General features: G+C 36.4%; 1 protein-coding gene across 1 annotated transcript in view; it reads right to left on the reverse strand.

The window, feature by feature from the left end:
- UBE3C (ubiquitin protein ligase E3C) overlaps nucleotides 1–17945 on the reverse strand; it is a 112054-nt gene that overhangs the window by 60881 nt on the left and 33228 nt on the right. Inside the window, exons 11-14 of the mRNA XM_008583747.1 lie at nucleotides 14327–14484; nucleotides 13950–14182; nucleotides 5463–5567; nucleotides 3220–3307 (exon numbers count right to left, since the gene is read on the reverse strand). Coding sequence (XP_008581969.1) covers nucleotides 3220–3307; nucleotides 5463–5567; nucleotides 13950–14182; nucleotides 14327–14484 — 584 coding nt within the window. The remainder of the gene's footprint in view (nucleotides 1–3219; nucleotides 3308–5462; nucleotides 5568–13949; nucleotides 14183–14326; nucleotides 14485–17945) is intronic.

Here is a 17945-nt window from a genome sequence, read left to right on the forward strand (position 1 = left end):
CACTGGACTCAGAATTCTTCAAATATAATGTGTTTACAAACACAAAATATATTCATTTTGGTAGGTGAAATTTTATACAATAAAGTTCAACTAGCAGGAATAATGAGTGACAAGTTTTTAACTATCATCCACTGAAAATATCCATCAGGAATTATTTTTATGTGTTTGAGGATACAATAAAGCTTAATGACAATTAAGTATATTCTCAAAATTTAACACTTCATCATCCCACTACTGGTAGACACGGTCCCATCTCTCTAAAATTATAATTAAGAAATACTAAATTCTTTATATTTTATTTACAGGAAGCTTTAGTATAATTTGATTTTTAAAAACTGAACAATTTTAGCACCTTAAAGCCCTCAAAATATTTTAATTATATATCATTATTATACATATGATTATTATGTCCAGAAAACACATGATCTATAAAAACAAAGGCTAAAGGCCTTTTAAGTTACAAGAGCATACAGAGGAAAGAGATACGAACTATCTGTTCAAAGAATTTGGTTATTTAGTTAATTTTATTTCTATTTCCCCATCAAAGGTTCTCTTTTTAGAAGGAAATACGAATCATCAATACATAGGTATTTAGAAATTCAGGTTTTTCCATTTGAATTAAAAAAAAAAAAAAGGCAACTAAATACAACAGACTGTGCTTAGACAGTGTGACAGCCTAGTGACTAACTCATCCTGCCCCAAACTAAGTGGGATTAACAAATCACACATTGTTTGCTGTGGTTTTCATACCACCATATTGACCATATTTTAAAAATGAATGTAGTGGCACTGAAAGGGTTTGAATGACAAATGAACTCTGGCCTGGAAGAAATATCATTACAGAGAAAGACAAAATATTTTGATCATTCAATACTAGGTTTTGGGGCAGAGAATGCCTGCCTAGAATTTAGACAATCCATTGTGTAAGATTTTTACTTCTTGATTTGTAGAATAATTATGCATTCATGTGACAGCAAATAAAAATTAAATTTTACTTAAAAAAATCATCTCTCTCTGTATAAGTTATGCTTCAAAAAGAGTTTAAGGGCCGAGCCCGTGGCGCACTCAGGAGAGCGTGGCGCTGGGAGCGCAGCAGCGCTCCCGCCACGGGTTCGGATCCTATATAGGGATGACCGGACCTAGACAGCTGCTAAACAACAAAGAAAAACTTACAGGTATTGTACAAAATATGCAACAAAAGCAAGGCTACTTTGGTAATCTAAGTATTCTTGAAACATCTCATCATGCTTTAGATAAGACTAAGAAAAGGGAAAAAATAAAAATAGATGAAAACAACTGTTCTTTTTTTATTTATTCATTCTTTGATTCATGTGACTCTGGACTGCTGAAAGTGACAAACTATAAGAGCTGCCTATTTCCCTTAAACCTCAGCCAAGCCAGCTGAGCCATTCTAATATTTTAGCCATTTCCAAACTGCAGGGCTATACTGGAAAAACAAGATCTGTAAGGAAAAAAATATTATACAAGACAGCAATTTATGTTTAAATATTTGGGTGTAAATCTGTGAGAGCACAGGCTAATATTTTAAACCTCAAAATTTATTCACCAAGGCAAAAATAGAAGATTTTACTTTGTGACTAAAAATAAACACATCATAATGCATACAGTGTGGCTATTCTAGTAAATGACACAAAATACTAAATATCTTGAATTTAAACACAAACGTATGTGCTTATTCCCATAAATTTTATCCTCTACTTTCTTGCAAAAACAAAAAGTTATTTAACATTTTGGAAAACAAAAATTATATCTCAACAATTCTAACAAAACTTAAATAGAAACTGTTGATAAATCAATTTTGATCAAAATATAAACTAAGCATCTATAAAACATTAAGCAAATTGACATAAGATTCTAATGCCTGATGTCCTATTTTCACTAGACACAGCAAACACAAACCTCACAAGGTTCATCTACTATGGTGGAAACATGAAAATTTCCAAATTAAAGACTGAAGTCTAGTAGTACCATCTCCTTCACTGACCCCAGAAACTAAAAGCAAATGAGAATAAAGAACAAAAGGTATGCAAAATCTTGCTTCAGGAAGCTGACAGTAAATTGTAAACTATAAATACAGATTACAAATATATTACATATTGCATACCTCAACTGAGCAGCAGCTAGGAAGAAAAATATTAGAGAAAAGTAAACTGTTATGTTAAGTGAAGGTTTCTTAGATAGCACACCAAAAGCACACAGAATTCATAAAGAAAAAAATGATAAAAACGATTATGTCAAAATTAAAAACTTCGGCTCCTCAAAACACACTGCTAAGAAAAGAAAAGGACAAACCACAGACTAGGAGAAAATATTTGCAAATTATGTAGCTGATAAAGAAACTATATCCAGAATGTATTAAAAACTCTCAGTACTCAATAATTAAAACAAGTGCATGAAAAGACAATCAACATCATTAGTCAGGTGGGAAATACAAATTAAAACTATAGTGAGATATCATTGCATACCTTTTTAAACGGCTAAAATAAAAATTTAAACTCTAAAAAGAGACAATACCAAGTGCTGTCTAGGATGTGGATCACCTGGAACCCTCACACACTGCTGGTCTGAATGCAAACTGGTACAGCCACATCAGAGAACAAATCTGCAGCTTCTTACAGTTAAACACATGCCTGCCATGACTCATGATTCCTACTTCCAGATATGTATCCAAGTGAAAGAAAAATGTATGTTCACATGAAAATCTGCACATCAAGTTTACAGCAGCTGTATTCATAATCGCCAGAGACTGAAAAAATGACCAAATGTCTTTTAGCTGATGAATGGATTAACGAACTATGGTACATCCACATTATAGAATACAGCTGAACAATACAAGGAACAAACTACTGACTTGTGCAGCACCAGAGACCTCAGAGGCTTCATGCTGAATGAAAGAAGTCTGACTCACAAGGCTACAGACCACAGGATTCCATTCAAAGACATTCTGGAAAAGGCAAAACGATAGGGACAAAACAAATCAGTGGTTGTCAGGGGCTAGGGAATGGGCTGGCACCAAGGAGCACATTGTGGTTTTGGGGATGATGAAACTAGTCTATGTGGTTGTTTCTGGTGGTGATTACATGACTATATGTAACAAAAATCACAGAACCATACACTGACAGGAGTGAATTTTACAGTATGTAAATTGTATCTTAGTAAACCTGTGTTTAAGAAAGTGGCAGCTGCTAGAAAACTCACCATCCAGGGTGGACTGCAGAGGGCCTATCCTCCCCATCCGCCGGAACCTCCACACGTGTCTGGACGCTGGCACATACAGCTGGGTGACCTGTGGGGACAAGCAACCTCGTTCGGCACTTTCTTTTGTTCTAGTACAAACCTTTACCTGGTCATATTTGAACAGAGTCAGTGTTTTACATTTATTTAAATCCAGCTGGGCCCTCCTGGACCTTATATGTTCACATCCTTTCAGGCTAACTTTTCATGCCTTCTCTCTTATGCTGGCTGTCCTTTGAATACTTTTACAGTTTAATTCCTTTCTCTAATACATCCCAAAGAAATCTAATTATATTATTTAACGATTTACAACATCTGGATATAGCAAATCATCATAATAATGTAACTGGTTTATGAAGTAAAACACGTCACAATTAAAAAATTAACAATTTCTATTATCAAATATCCACTGTCTCATATTTCTTTTTCAATTAATTTGGTTGAATTAGTACCCAAATAAGACAGGTACAACATACTTTAAGTTTTTTCTAATCTGTTGATTCCTCTCATCCCTCATTTTTGGCTCTTGCAATTTTTAACCAAGAAACAGAGGCTTTTGTCTTATAAAATTTCTCATGATCTGGATTTTGCTAATTGCATCCTCATGGTGCTGTTAAATGTGTACCTCTAACACCTCTGCTTCTGATACATTCATAGTTAGATCTAGAGGTTTCATCATGTTCAGGTTAGAATTTCTGGCAAGAACATTCCCTGGTGGTGGTGTGCTCTTTTGTCGGAGGCACCGCAGACAGGAGATCAAAGCTACTCTGAGTGTGGTGTGTGCACTGTTACAGGCCAGTGATGAGATAGAGAATCTGAGCCAAAATGTAAATCAATCACATCACTAACATACTCTGGGGTTCAGCTGACATTTTTCCGCAGCGGAACTTTTTAGAGGGAAGAAAAGGTGGAGTGACTTGTATTCTCGTGCCAGCCCCTCAACTCCTGGGGACTCTCATAGTCAGAGACCACAGGCCCAGCGTGCGGAACCTGCTGGGAGGAGCTTTACCTAGGTCATCTGCTTCACTAGAGCCTGAAGAATGGCATGATTCTAGTTCGCCAATGCCGTTTTCACATATTATTAGTTGGAAAGACCACACATCATTAACTATCTGGTGAGCCTGAGGCACAGTTCATAAGGAAAGGTAGGCTAAATGCTCAATTACTTCTTTTTTTCAAAACTGTATTCCAAATAATGAGCTGGTTCCCTGGCATCCTACGAAAGTGACCGATCAAGTTTTTCTTTTTAGCATCATTATGAACTCATAGGGTTAAACATGTTTGATATGAGTTCACTGGAACTATTTCTACTGATGCTTAAATTTTCCAGCTATGACCAACTGGAGCTCTTAGGTGGCTCCTGATCCTTTCCCAGGACAGCAGCAGACTTCTGTGGCTCCCATGCATGCTAGTGTGACAATGCCCCACACCCATCTTGTAGGGTCCTCCTCACACCAAAAACCAACCACTGTGCCAAGGACTTTCTATTTGGTGGAAAATGTTGTTAAGAGACACCATGCTGGGCCCTGGAGCTGTTCTCTGCTGAAGGATCTGCCACTGTTTCTGGACCTGTCAGTGGGCAGAGCCAGAGGCTACTGGCTTAATGTAAAGATACACTATCTCATGAGGACACAGTAATGCTCACATTTTCTTCTCTTTAATATTTCTGTGACCTTATTTCTTCCATACCCCTCCACTCCCTGTCTCCCACTCCCAAAATTCTGAAATGAATCCAGTCATGACTTTTTCTGAAAAATCAAAATGAGAACACCTCATGTCCTCTGTTAATGTTACTTATTTTTTTCCTATTATACTATTGAATCTAAATCTAAATCTTAGTAGTATTCAAATTTATCTCTACTCCTTCAGAAAATCAAGGATAAAATCCATCTAAGTACTGAACATACATTTGCCATTAATACCAATAAACACAAAATATTTTTCAACCCCAATGAAGAATCATAACGCTTCAACATAATTTGAGGTTAAAAAGGGAAAATTAGGATTAATAAACTCAGGATGCATAGTCAGGTCAATGATGTTGCTATATGTCCCATTATATAAACTAAAAGTTAATAAAGTTTATTAAAAAGATGTATATAAGTAATAAATTAAGCAATTTTAAAGAATTTATTACTCTTCTTCCCAAAGACAAAAACTGAAAAAATATTTTTAATAAAAAATATAAGAAGATCTTTCAGTAACACCTTATCTGCTTTAATATCTTCTTGTTCTGACAACCAGTGATTTGGAGGACAAAAATTTCTTCTCGTGTCTCTGGACTTCAACATTTTCACTAGATTGGTGATTACCTGAAGAGGAAGAACAGGTCTGTGTCACACAAACAGCTCGGTAACTACAAGCGTACAGGACATACCACTACTGACCAGACGTAAGAGAAGCACATGACGGTGGGGCACAGAATGCTTCTTTCACCTAAATGCCTGCAAGAAAATGGCATCCAGGCACTGAGATCTGGCCACAGACCAGTAAGCCAGTCTACAGAAATGGCTTCTTTTTGCACCACAAGAATGTAAGTACAAACCAGTTATATGTCAACAAATATAGAAAAAGTAACATAAATATGTGCACACATTTTTAAAAGTTATGAGGGAGAGATTAAGTTTTGAAACACAAATCTGAAATTGCAACAGCTCATGTGAACTATAACAAAAGACATCTCCAAGTATTGCAATTTTGTAAAACTTTTTCTTAAGGTCAAATAGCATTTCTTGTTTTTCTGAGAAACCCTGTTTCAAGGGCACTGGGGAAAAAAAGAAGCACCCCAGATATCAGTTTCACATCTTTTAAAAAGAAAAACAACTTCAATATTTCCCTTACATAAGCTTCTAGAGCTAGGTCAACTTCCCACCATAACTCCACAAAAATTTAGTCTCACCTCCCCAGATGGTCAGACCTACACAAACTTACACTACATTGTCATAGCTTATCCTTCGTTATCATTTTTCTCCCCAGTGAGCAACAGGTCCTCTCTAGCTACGCAGTATAAGTTCCTTATGAACAGAATCTAACTAACTGGGAACCTAGTAGGTACTTACTGACTGATTTTGGGATCAATACTTATTTGTAAATTTTATAGGTATATGACTAAAGAAATCTAACAATACTATTTAAAAAAGACTTGAGCTCCTATATTGAATAGAAATGTACTTTGTAACATACAAAGATAAACCAAAATTGTAAATCCAAAGTTTTAAACCTGTATAATCAGGACTCAATCATACAACTCCTATGGAGTTAAAGTAAGACCATAACGGTAGTTTCTGAAAAAGTCAGCCAGGCTGGTGTGCACACTGCCTCTAATTAAATAAAATGAAATTTGAATAACCAAACAAGTAACGACAATAAGGTAATGTGATAAAATTCCATATATGCCCACTGGATAAGCAAGATTACATAATCTTAATTGCTAATAGAGATTTCCCTTTAAAATTCCATAATTTAACATCTACATACAAAAGAAATACAAATGCTTCTTTTATGAAATGTAAATTCTGGCCTGCAGGGAAACCAGGAATTGTGTGCCCAAAGGAAAAGGGTGAGAAAAGGTCCCTGGTTGATGTCTCAGATCTCTATCATGCAGACACCACTTCAACAGCCTACCCATGGAGAGAGAAACATTTGAACACTTTAGCCATGCAGATAAAACTACGTTAATAACAACCTCTCAAGACCTAAAACACAGCTTTTTAACTGTTGGGTATTTCTTATCGATTTAGAAGTAGCATCTATCTTGTGGCATTTTAAAATCTGTCATAATACTATGTAATATTATCCTTTTTGAATCAGTGGAAATTAGCTTAATTAAGTAGTTAGTGTAAATGTGGAGTTTGTTACTACTTGACCCTCAACTCTGCTGTGGTTGCTTGGGAGGCGGGTGTTGGTCACACACAGCAATGTCTTACTGTAGGCATACTAGGAATAGCCTAGCTGTGGGTTTCTACACGGTTAACTGAATGGTCAAAACAAAGTCCTGTAACTGAGCTAATGCACTTAATTCTTCAGTCAGTTCTGCCCTTCCAAAGACTAAATCTCAGTGAATTATGTTATAGTACATGTGTTATATAAATATCGGAAAAATTCAGGTTGTTCAGAGTACACCACACAAACTCAACATAAGCCCTCTTCCAATAGCAGAGACAGAAGAACATACAATCTTTTTGTATGGAAAAAAATCATGTCTTGTCCTTCCATTTTCATGACCAATTATATTTATACTTTAAATAAATTCAGATTTAACAGCTGCCATACTGAAACTTAACCCTTCAAAACCACAACTGTTTAAGACATGTTTTCTGACAAACATTTACATGTATTTATTTAATTGCATCGTCCTCCTGAATTCTGGCATCCGATGAGTTTATCATCACCAAGGTAACTTAGCTTTATTGAGGGTAAGTAATTTGCTAAAGGCCATGCAAGGGGAGGACCAGGTCTGCCTAGCTCCAGAAAATAAAATTTTACCCACCTCTTAATATTCCTCTCTATTCAATCTCTGTTTATGAGGACACTTATTTTCTAGAGGTCACAAACATTATTAAATTATGTATGAGGCAATTAATGGCATCATTTATATTCCTCTTTTAAATTATTGTGAAATTAAATATAAAAAAGTTTCAATACAGGGCATCTTCTTTCATATTTTCATATCCTAAATATAAAAAAAGAAGTAATCACATATTACCTATAAAATGTCCTACTACCATTGATCCTCTTCAAAAAAAAAAAAGAAGGGAGAGAGGGAAGGAGAGAGAGAGAGGTAGAGGGAAGGAGAAGGTACAAAAATGATTTGACTCTAAAAAGACATGGCAAAGAAGGGGTGCTGAGGTGGTCACTGTGGGACTTTAAATTAAATTTAAATAAAGGGGACAGAAAACCAAACTTGAATGCCAGAGAAAATACAGGACACCCAGTTAAATTTGAATTTCAGATAAACATCAAATATTTTTTTAGTATAAGTACGTCCCAAATATTGCTGTCTTTAAAATATAAGTACATCTGAAATATTGCACAGGACATAATTTTATATACATATTTATGCCAACATATATATTTTATTTTTTGGTGGCAGGCTGGTATGAGGATCCAAACCCTTTGTCTTGGTGTTATAACACTGCGATAACCAACTGAGTTAACTGGCCAGCCTATATTTTTTAAAGTATTTGTGATATATCTGAAATTCAGACTTAAATGGGTAGCCTATATTTTTATTTGCTAAATATGGCATGACAAACCATGGACCAATTCCAAAATGCCTTTATAGAAATGTCACATACGATTCCTTAAAATCCAGCTAAGAACATTTTTTTTTCCTTCATATAAACTATTTTTCTTCTAACTTTAAAAAAATACAAATTTTAAGAAACCATGAAAATTTGAATGGATCTAGTTTGTGACATCCAAACACCTTTAAACACATTCCTTTTCTAACCATTCACTTACAGTATCTCAAACTCAACTTCTCTACAAATATTTAGTACTAAGAAAGGAAAGTTTGTGGAGGTAACCATTAAAAAATTACAAAATTTGGGCCGGCCCGGTGGCGCACTGCTACAGTGCGCCGCTTGGGAGTGCGGTGGCGCTCCCGCTGAGGGTTCGGATCCCACATACAGACCGGTTCCCGCTCACTGGCTGAGCGAGGTGTGGGAGCAACACCAAGGGTTGCGATCCCGTTGCCGGTCCCGGTCCGGGCGCAACACTGAGGGTTGTGATCCGTTGCCAGACACGAAAAAAGACAAAAAGGAAAAAAAAAAAAAATTACAAAATTTGACTAAGTATGAAAGGTAAGGAAAACTGAAGTAACAATTTAAAACTGGATCAATAGATAACCAGTGCTGAATTTGGACGGGAAATTTTCTTTTAATTAATTTAATCAAATTTTCTGAAAGATTTTAGATTTAAACAATACCTAAATCATAGATTAGTCCAATTTTGCAAATTGAGATCAAAGTTTATAAAATCTGCCCAAAGTGAATTCTGTGTAGAGTCCGGCCTGTGGGTTCTCAACCTCTGCTGCATATTAGAGTCACCTGAGAGCAGTGATGAGCACCCACACCAGCATGCCACCTCCAGTGATGCCACGTCACAGAGTCAGTTGACAGTTGTTTTTAACTATTCTCCAGGGTATTTGATATGTGGTTAGACTTAAGAACCAGTGTATTAAGTTATAAGTAAGCAAACACTGGAATAACTAGCTGTGTCTAGCTCAACCTATATAGTTTAGCAGATTTTAAGTTAGAAACACAACATACTTATGTGTTAACTCAGGTGTCCCATATCATGTTCTTCCATGCTAGATCAAAACCTTAAACTAAATAAATAAATGCTCAGAAACTAATAAATTATTTAAGTAAATACTCAGAAACACATACAACTGTTATATATGCTCTATTAGGTACCATTTGAATTTAAAATAGGTAATAACTGTAAGCAAGTCTCCCCTAACCCCAATATTAAAAAGATCCAAGTAAAAACACTGCTTAGAAACATACAGACTCCTTGTTTTCACAAGATCACTTATGTTTGAGAATTCATTGGTGATGATGATCATAAGAAAATTTTGCTTAATTGATCTTGTGGAAATATCCTTAAGCTTCACCTGTATTATATCATAACACAATATAGTATTATCATATAATAAATGTTTATATAAATTAGATGACTTAAGGCTACTAATGTTAAATTATGACATTTCTGAATGGAGAGAGTTGATATTTAAGAACACAGTACCGCACCCAAAACAGTAAGTACATATAGTCCAAGTTTTGAAAGGCAAATGGAAGACTAAATTACATTATAATACTAAATAAAAATCTCTTTTTATCTTAAATCTGCTATGTGAAACCTGGTAAGTAAAACCAAACAGTTTAGTTAATTCTTCAAAAAGCTCAAAGCACACACTTTACACATAATTCACAGGTATTTAAGTGTGGTAAATGTTTTTCCCCCTTTTTTACTGACCGGTTAACGGGATCGCAACCCTCGGTGTCGCGCCCGTACTGGGGACCGGCAACGGGATCGCAAGCCTTGGTGTTGCGCCCGCACCGTGCTCAGCCAGTGAGCAGGAACCGGTCTCCACATGGGATCCGAACCCTCGGCAGGAGCGCCGCCGCACTCCCAAGCGGCGCACTCTCCAGTGTGCCACTGGGCCGGCCCAAGTGTGGTAAATGTTGAATGTGGTAAATATATTAAATAAGAATTTTTTGAGAAAAACAGGTAATGCACCAGCTCTAAGTATATCCTCTCGCAGGAGAATGAGTTTTCCTATAGTCAATCAGAAGCAAAAGACACCATGAGCAGTCGGTGTTCCCATCCTGAGCTTCAATAGCACTGACCTCTTAACTTCATTTTCTTCTCATTGTAATTAGTTCAAAGTTTGTTTTTCTCACCGTACAGTAATACTGCAAGAACAAGGACCCAGTCTGAATTCATTTATGATCCCCTAGTGTAGGGCTGAGTCAGTATGTGTGGGATAAATAATGTGAGTGTTTAAATAACTGATAGTAACAACACCCTAACCAATGAAAGTAATGACTAGTATGAATTGCTGTTGTCAAAAGGTTAATTGAGTTTTATATAGCCCTTAGTTATTACTTGTTAAAACTGGTATATTTTGAAAGACATTAGTATTCTCCAGCACATGTTTAAAACACTACAAATTACTTCTTAAAGTATCTATTTTCGTTAGCAGTCAAAAAACAAAAAAAAATCATCAAAGATAGAAAAGGGTATGGCACTGCTCTATAAGAACAAAATACAGGTACACTGCTTAGTGCTGTTTGGTGAACACTGACAGTTAACGATGACATGTTAGGATTACAGTTAAGTCAGTGCTGTTGTTCAAACTGTTCGCTTTTTTTAAAAAGTATTTTTGGAAGTGAAAATACAAATCAACCACCACGAAAGTGACAATTCTTTATACCACAGATCTCTCTCTATACGAGCACATGCAGAAACAAATGGACAAGCGAGGCATGGAAGCCCTGTTCCTAATTTCCCTACCACACTGTCCTTTGAGGTAACTCCTATCAAGTTTGGTAATTGCACATAAAGACATATCAAAACAGGATTTCCTATCTCCTCATAGAGCTAAAGCAATTATAGCTGTAAATTACACTTCATGAAGAGTATATAAATTTGATAAATGCATAAACTGTTTTAGCAGTGTCAATGCAGGACTTAAAAACTGACCTCAATTCTTACAGTGACAAAGAAAGATGACTCTATCCACTCAAAATTCTATGTTCTGTAGCCAGCCAACGGAGCCTCCCACACAGATTAGTTTGGGAGGACCACGACAAGGCTGAAAATGAAAACAGCTGGTGGAGAGTCAAGTCTCATCACTGGCAATTCTGTCAAAATCAACGGAAGGCAAGAAATCATGGGCAAAATGCTTTTACCTTCCTTGGCTGACTCTACCTTAAGTTCTTCAACTCAAATGTGGCACTGTAATATAAAAAAGTGTTGACAAATTATTTTAGTGTTTTTCAGAGGGGAATGTAGAGTAGCAGCTGGCTCTACCAACTACTAGCTACGTGACCTTATCTGTAAACCACGAAGGGTTACAGATCTTCCTCAAAGAATTACTGCAGCAAATGACTAACATACACAAAGCTCTTACGAGGGAACACAGGAACCTCTCACGTGTAAGTTTTCATCATTTCATAATAAAAATAATGTTTTGTTGATGAAAAACTAGTATCTGATAACTCAAAGATTATGCTTTGATTTTCATTAATTTTAGGACTCAGCTCAATACCATGTAGTATAAAATGGTTTGTGGGGGGAGGGTTTTGGCCAAAGAATAGGAATCCTTTAAAAAAATTGTCTTCAATCAATTCTAAACTCAAAAGGTTTTTGTAACAAGTCGATTTCAAGCCAAAAAAAAAACCTTACCAAAAACAAAAGTGAAACTTAACATTAATGCTTAAAAAATTCTTAAAACCTTCAGTGATTAATAAAGTGGCAGTGAGTCAACTTAAGGCACAAGAAAAAGAGCCTCTACAGAATTTTCACTCAATGCTTAAGCAAAACGAAATGAAAAAACGAAATGAAACAGGGCTGGCTGGAAAATATCTTATACAGCATTATTAAATTCAGAGATTTCTATGTCCTAAAGATAAGTGCGTCATATGAAAATTATGAAACTTTCAATAGGTGCTATAAAACAATGAAATTATCTGATACTGTACACAAAGCCTGATATCCTACATAATGGAAAGCTTTATTAACAAAGATCCCAGAGCTTAATTAAATACTGAAAGGAAAACACATATGCTACCATAATACCCATATTCAGGAAAAGCTTACATAAGAATTGTAAATTTTAAACAGGTGAGATAGCTTATTTTTAACTTAGAAAAGGGGTAGTATCTTCAACCTTCAAGAAAGGATATATTAAGGACTCAACATGTGGCCTTTAAACTTTACTTAGGAATATACAGATAGGTAATTAAAATAAATTCTGCAAACATATATTACATCAATCTGCACAAATTATAAATTCAATGATGCATTAGTACTGTATTCAGTGCAATCAAAACATTATCAGTTACTTTCACTGCTACTAATGCTCATGCTCATAAGTGAAATGTGTTGTAGAATCAGGCAGAATGGGCTGGATAGAGACTCTCGTGGACTTGTAGGATGAATAAGCATTCCTTAATTAGCCCATCAGGTTAAGTGCAAGCATTAATGGGCCTTTCCTAAAGTCTAGCTTGACATCTTTTTCCAAACATGGCCAAGAAGAAAGTTCCATTAGCAATATTAATACAAGCTTAGTTGATCATTTTCATTCAATTAACTTCTTTCAATTAAATAGATAGCTTGACAAAAGCAGTGATAAAAGACCCAAAGGGACAGCTGATGACTCGGACTGAACATTAGTGTGCGAGAGGTCGCTGGTACTAAACGGACTGTAAATCCAGCATTCAATTTGGAAAATGCATTTCTTCTGCTCTCACTCCTTTAATGAGCAATTTTAGCTGACTAGATGTGTTTGCTGCAGAAATTTCATGGGAAGTCAAGCCCCCTGTTCTTTTCTTTTTTTCTATCCCAATAGTTACATTCTCAGTGGTGGTGATTTTCTGCCAACATTCCAGTCATGGTACCTCATAACTTCTCCTTCTACACGGTTAAAAATGAAGATACTTTAAAATATTGTATATATAACTTCCATTAAAAAGTAATGGTCTATATTCCACCTTTGTTAATCAATTTATTAAAAGATTCAAACAAAGAAAATCTGTAAGAAATCTTTCAGAGAAAAATAAAAATAAAAATAACATTTAAACATTTTTATTAATACTTCAACTTGTCCCAAAAGTACTAAGGATAATTTATAAAAGATGATGTAACAACGTAAAAAAAAAAAAAAGGTTTTAAAAGAAGATGAATGTAAAATAAAAATGAATTTTCTTAATTAAAAAGTTTTGCAGGGCTGGCCAGTTAGCTCATTTGGCTAGAGCATGGTGCTGATAACACCAAGGTCCAGGGATTGATTCCTATACTGGCCAGCCGCCCCCGCCCCCACCCTGGCCCAAACTGTTTTCTGCAAATTAAAAGTTATGCCTGAATACCTGAAACAAACCTGTATTTCTATTTTTCTGAAACGAGTCAAGCCAAAACAAATTTGTATATTATTCGACCTCAGGAAACAAAAACATACTCTATACCTTAAATAACTGAATCCATCGTTTTTGTTCCATCTGTATACACTGTTGCATTTCAGAATTAGTAGTAACTCCAATACTTTGAAATGCTATAATATATTCTTCTCGAACTTCTGGTTTTGTTTCCGGATAAGCCAGCTTGATGATCCCTAAGCACGCATCTCGAAGGCATCGAGACAGCATTATCAGCTCTTCTAAAGTAAAAGGCATCATTGATGATTGTCTTTGACCTACAACTGAAAAACATAACCCAATTTTCTATCATATTTTTTTTTTTCATTTTTCAACACACACTGAAAGATGTTTAAGGCTTAAAACCTTTCTATGCAAAACTGAGATGCTATGTGGCCAGCAACAAGCTAATTCCTCAAAATTCTTACCTTCTATGGGATCACCGAAGAATTCATTATCATGTATGGAAATTAGCGAATGACTAAACAAGGAGCTAAAAAGGTAAAAGAGTGGGATGATTCGACTAGAATCTTCAAAAGACATAGGAGAACCCCTTGATATCACCTGAAGCAATGGTACCATAGACCTTGAATTGGGGAAAATAAGAAAAAAAAGTTATTTTAAGATTAGTTTTAGTTTCAGAACTAATTAAGACATGACATCAGACAAATACAATCAGGGAAAAATAACATTTACATTGGCAATTAAACTACTTAAAGGCAAGGTAAAGTCACTGTGACAACACAGGTTAATAAATATCACAGTTCAATAAAAAATAGCATGACAACCCATTACTTTTCACTAATGTGCCTGCCACTTTTATCAACTGGATAAATTAAGTTATAAGAATGAGCCAGTGGTCCCGAGGCTGAGACGCTAAAGAGAGTCACAGGAAGTCATGCCACTATTAAAGACACATGCTTTACTTTTATGAGGAAAACCTTTCCCTTTTCCCTCTGAACATATTTAACATAGGGAAATCACTCCGGTCTCACGAAAAATTTATCTAGCAACTTCCTTTTAGGAATGTTCAAAACAGTTCAATATTGAAGCCAAATTAGAACCCTCAGGAATAAGCCTTTTTTCTACTGTCCAAGTTTATTTACCAACTCCCATGACTACTCCTGCTTTTACCAGGAGTCATGACCACCAGAGCAGCTCTCAAGGGAGGAGGTCTTTTGATAACTTTCTAGTCTCTTTCACCTATTAGGAGCTACAATCTATTAAATTTACTTCTCCCACCTAGAATTTGTTCCTTTTCTCTTTTATTTAAGTATGGTTCCCTGTCTCATGGAACATTTTGCTAAAAGAAGTTCACCTGTAAATGATTTCCAAACTGTAAAGCCTCACGGTCCCTCCAGCACGTCAAATCAATCGTGTGTTAATAGACTGAGGCCAAGACCACTCTCTTACCTCCCTGAATACCTATTTCCACAAAACGATAGGTGTATATTAGAAAAGATTTGGCCAGGAGCCAAGATCCACAAATGACACACGAGAGCAAAGCAGAAGGTGAGGCCACTGGTTATTACTAGGGGGGCTTTGGTGAGCTTGACTAATTGCCTGGAGCCTTCAAGTCTCCGTGACAGAGGGCTCAGAGGTTGGCACCACCAGCAGCAGTGCCATGACAACAGGGACCCAGATGTGATGCCTCAACGCTGTTCTCACGGAGAAGGAACATGCCACAGTCACCTCCTACACACCACAAATTCTTGACTCTCATTTGTAGTTGTAGCGTTTTGTGTTTAGCACTGTGCTGAACTAACTCATGAGTTAATGAACGAAAGCCATCTACCCAAAATACACATGTAGCAGGGACATACAAAAAGGAACAAAGTATGAATGTCCCACCTCACTTTCAAAGCCAGGAGGCAGAAAAAAGGCTGTTAATGTGGGTGATGAGAAGTGTGGGCTGCCTCGGCTGCACAGCAATGGCTTCTCTAACTGCCTAGTCCTGTGAAAACAGGAGCCCTCTTCTATTTTCTGAGTTACTACCCCCACCCCCCGGCCAATGCCTACTACTGGGCATGGTATTCAGTAAAAATTTTGCTGACATACAGAAGAAAGAAAATTTAATGTCATATACTTTGTTCATATTAATAAAAATGGCCAGTACTTTTTAGTCCCCTTGCCACTAAGTGCAGAACTACAAAAACAATAGGTAATATTGATAAACACACACTATTCAGAGGAACACAGTACAGGTTAGTTAACCAGGTAAAATGTAGACAAAGTGTTCCGCAAATCTAAAAAAGCAAAGAATCAGCTTTTAACTATTCTCCTTGTCAAGAATCTCTCTTTTTAAAATCACCACCATCACATCATCAGTTACGCACATATGAGGGTACTTCAAAAAAGTTCATGGAAAAATGGAATTAAAAGATAATATGAATCTTTCCATGATCTTTTTGAAGCTCTCTCATATATGCCAGTAGGCACAAAGCCCTTTTATTGGTTCCCTAAAAGAGACAAGGGTAATTAACCAACATTAACTTACTGAAACCCCTGTGAGGTAAGCAATGGGATCATTTCCACTTCAATGACAGAAAATGGGACTGGCAAGAAGGGTCAGATATGTGCCAGTGGTCCCATGCAGTCAGGGCACAAATAAAACACACCTCCTGGTTCTATGCAGGCCACTCTTTCTGCTGTAAACACTGACTCAAATATTCCTCTGAAAACAGGTCAATCTCAAAGACTTATGTGCAAATAAATCCATCATTTAATGGAAGAGACACTGATTTGTAACTCTGGGGAGCTGGCTGAATTGCTGACCATAAATGAGACCTCAGACAAATCCCCAACCTCTGTACATATTCTCAGAACAAGGGCTTTCACGCTGTGTGTCTATGGGAACCTCTACTCCTCCTCCTGCTAACCTAACTAGCTTCTTGTCTTCTATATGAGTTTCTTGTTGAATAGACTCTTCCCTAAAAAAGTTTTCAGAGTGCTGCTGTGGATAACGTTGAGACTGTGTGACCAAATAAAAATGCTGACGTGCACCACACAGCCAAAGACAGCTGGTGAAGCTCCTCTGTGTTGTCTTGATAAAGGGAAGTTTGGGGAAAATCATGACCAGCTGGCTGTGGGTTCCTTTATCTTCAACAAGGAGGAAACTAACTGTACAATCTCAATAGCAGATACTGGAAATGAGGCACATGAATAAAAATGTTGTTTGCAAAATCATGTACCAAGACAACTTCCCACACCCATCTGGACACAGTGCTAGTGTGGTCCTGCTTGACTGGCACGAGGAACAAGTGGTCCTCAGTCAGGTCCTAAACCACCTGTGTCTCAGTGCCCTGGCAGGCCTGTAGGCACAGACTGCTGGGTTTCTAACCCAGGTCGCAGGGGCGATATGGGGTCCTGCACTTCAACACACTCTCCTGATGACCCTTAGGCTCACTAAAGCTGAAAGTCCCAGCTATGCAAGTCTTCCTGTGAAACCATTTTCAAATTAAATTCAGTGCCATTTTCAGAAAATCAGGCATTTCATTTTAAATTTTACTCCCAATAGTAAATATGAGACTCATATTAGAAATGTATTAATACACTGTAAGTTTCTTGAGGGACCTTATTTTAATAAATTAAACAAGCAAAAAGAAACTCAAATTCTCAAATTGGCTTTTAAGAAATGATGAGTTTTTAAAAACTTGTACCACTTTACCAACTTACAATAATTTAATGTAATTAACAATATCCCATTTTCTTTCACACATGACTCCACTTCCTCACCAAAAGACAAATGCTATGAACAAATGAGCAATTATCAGGCAGAACTATGACAATATCCCTGTTGCTAAGCTGGGACTAAATGATAATTTCCTGTCCTAATGATCCCTAATCTCCTTTTACCCTAAACAAACCTGTCATTCGTGAAAGTCATGGTTGGCATAGTCAGAAGAGGCTGAAATACACCAAAATACAACAAAACAAAACATACCTAAAACCTAGTATTTTAGTTTGGAAATGACAGAAAAATTTTTCAGACGTTAAATTATTCTAGATGTCTCTCATCTGTCTACTTCTGCCACTCACTGTTGACAC

The sequence above is a fragment of the Galeopterus variegatus genome, unplaced genomic scaffold (genome assembly GCF_000696425.1).
Source record: "Galeopterus variegatus unplaced genomic scaffold, G_variegatus-3.0.2 Scaffold100, whole genome shotgun sequence".
Lineage (NCBI taxonomy): Eukaryota > Metazoa > Chordata > Mammalia > Dermoptera > Cynocephalidae > Galeopterus > Galeopterus variegatus.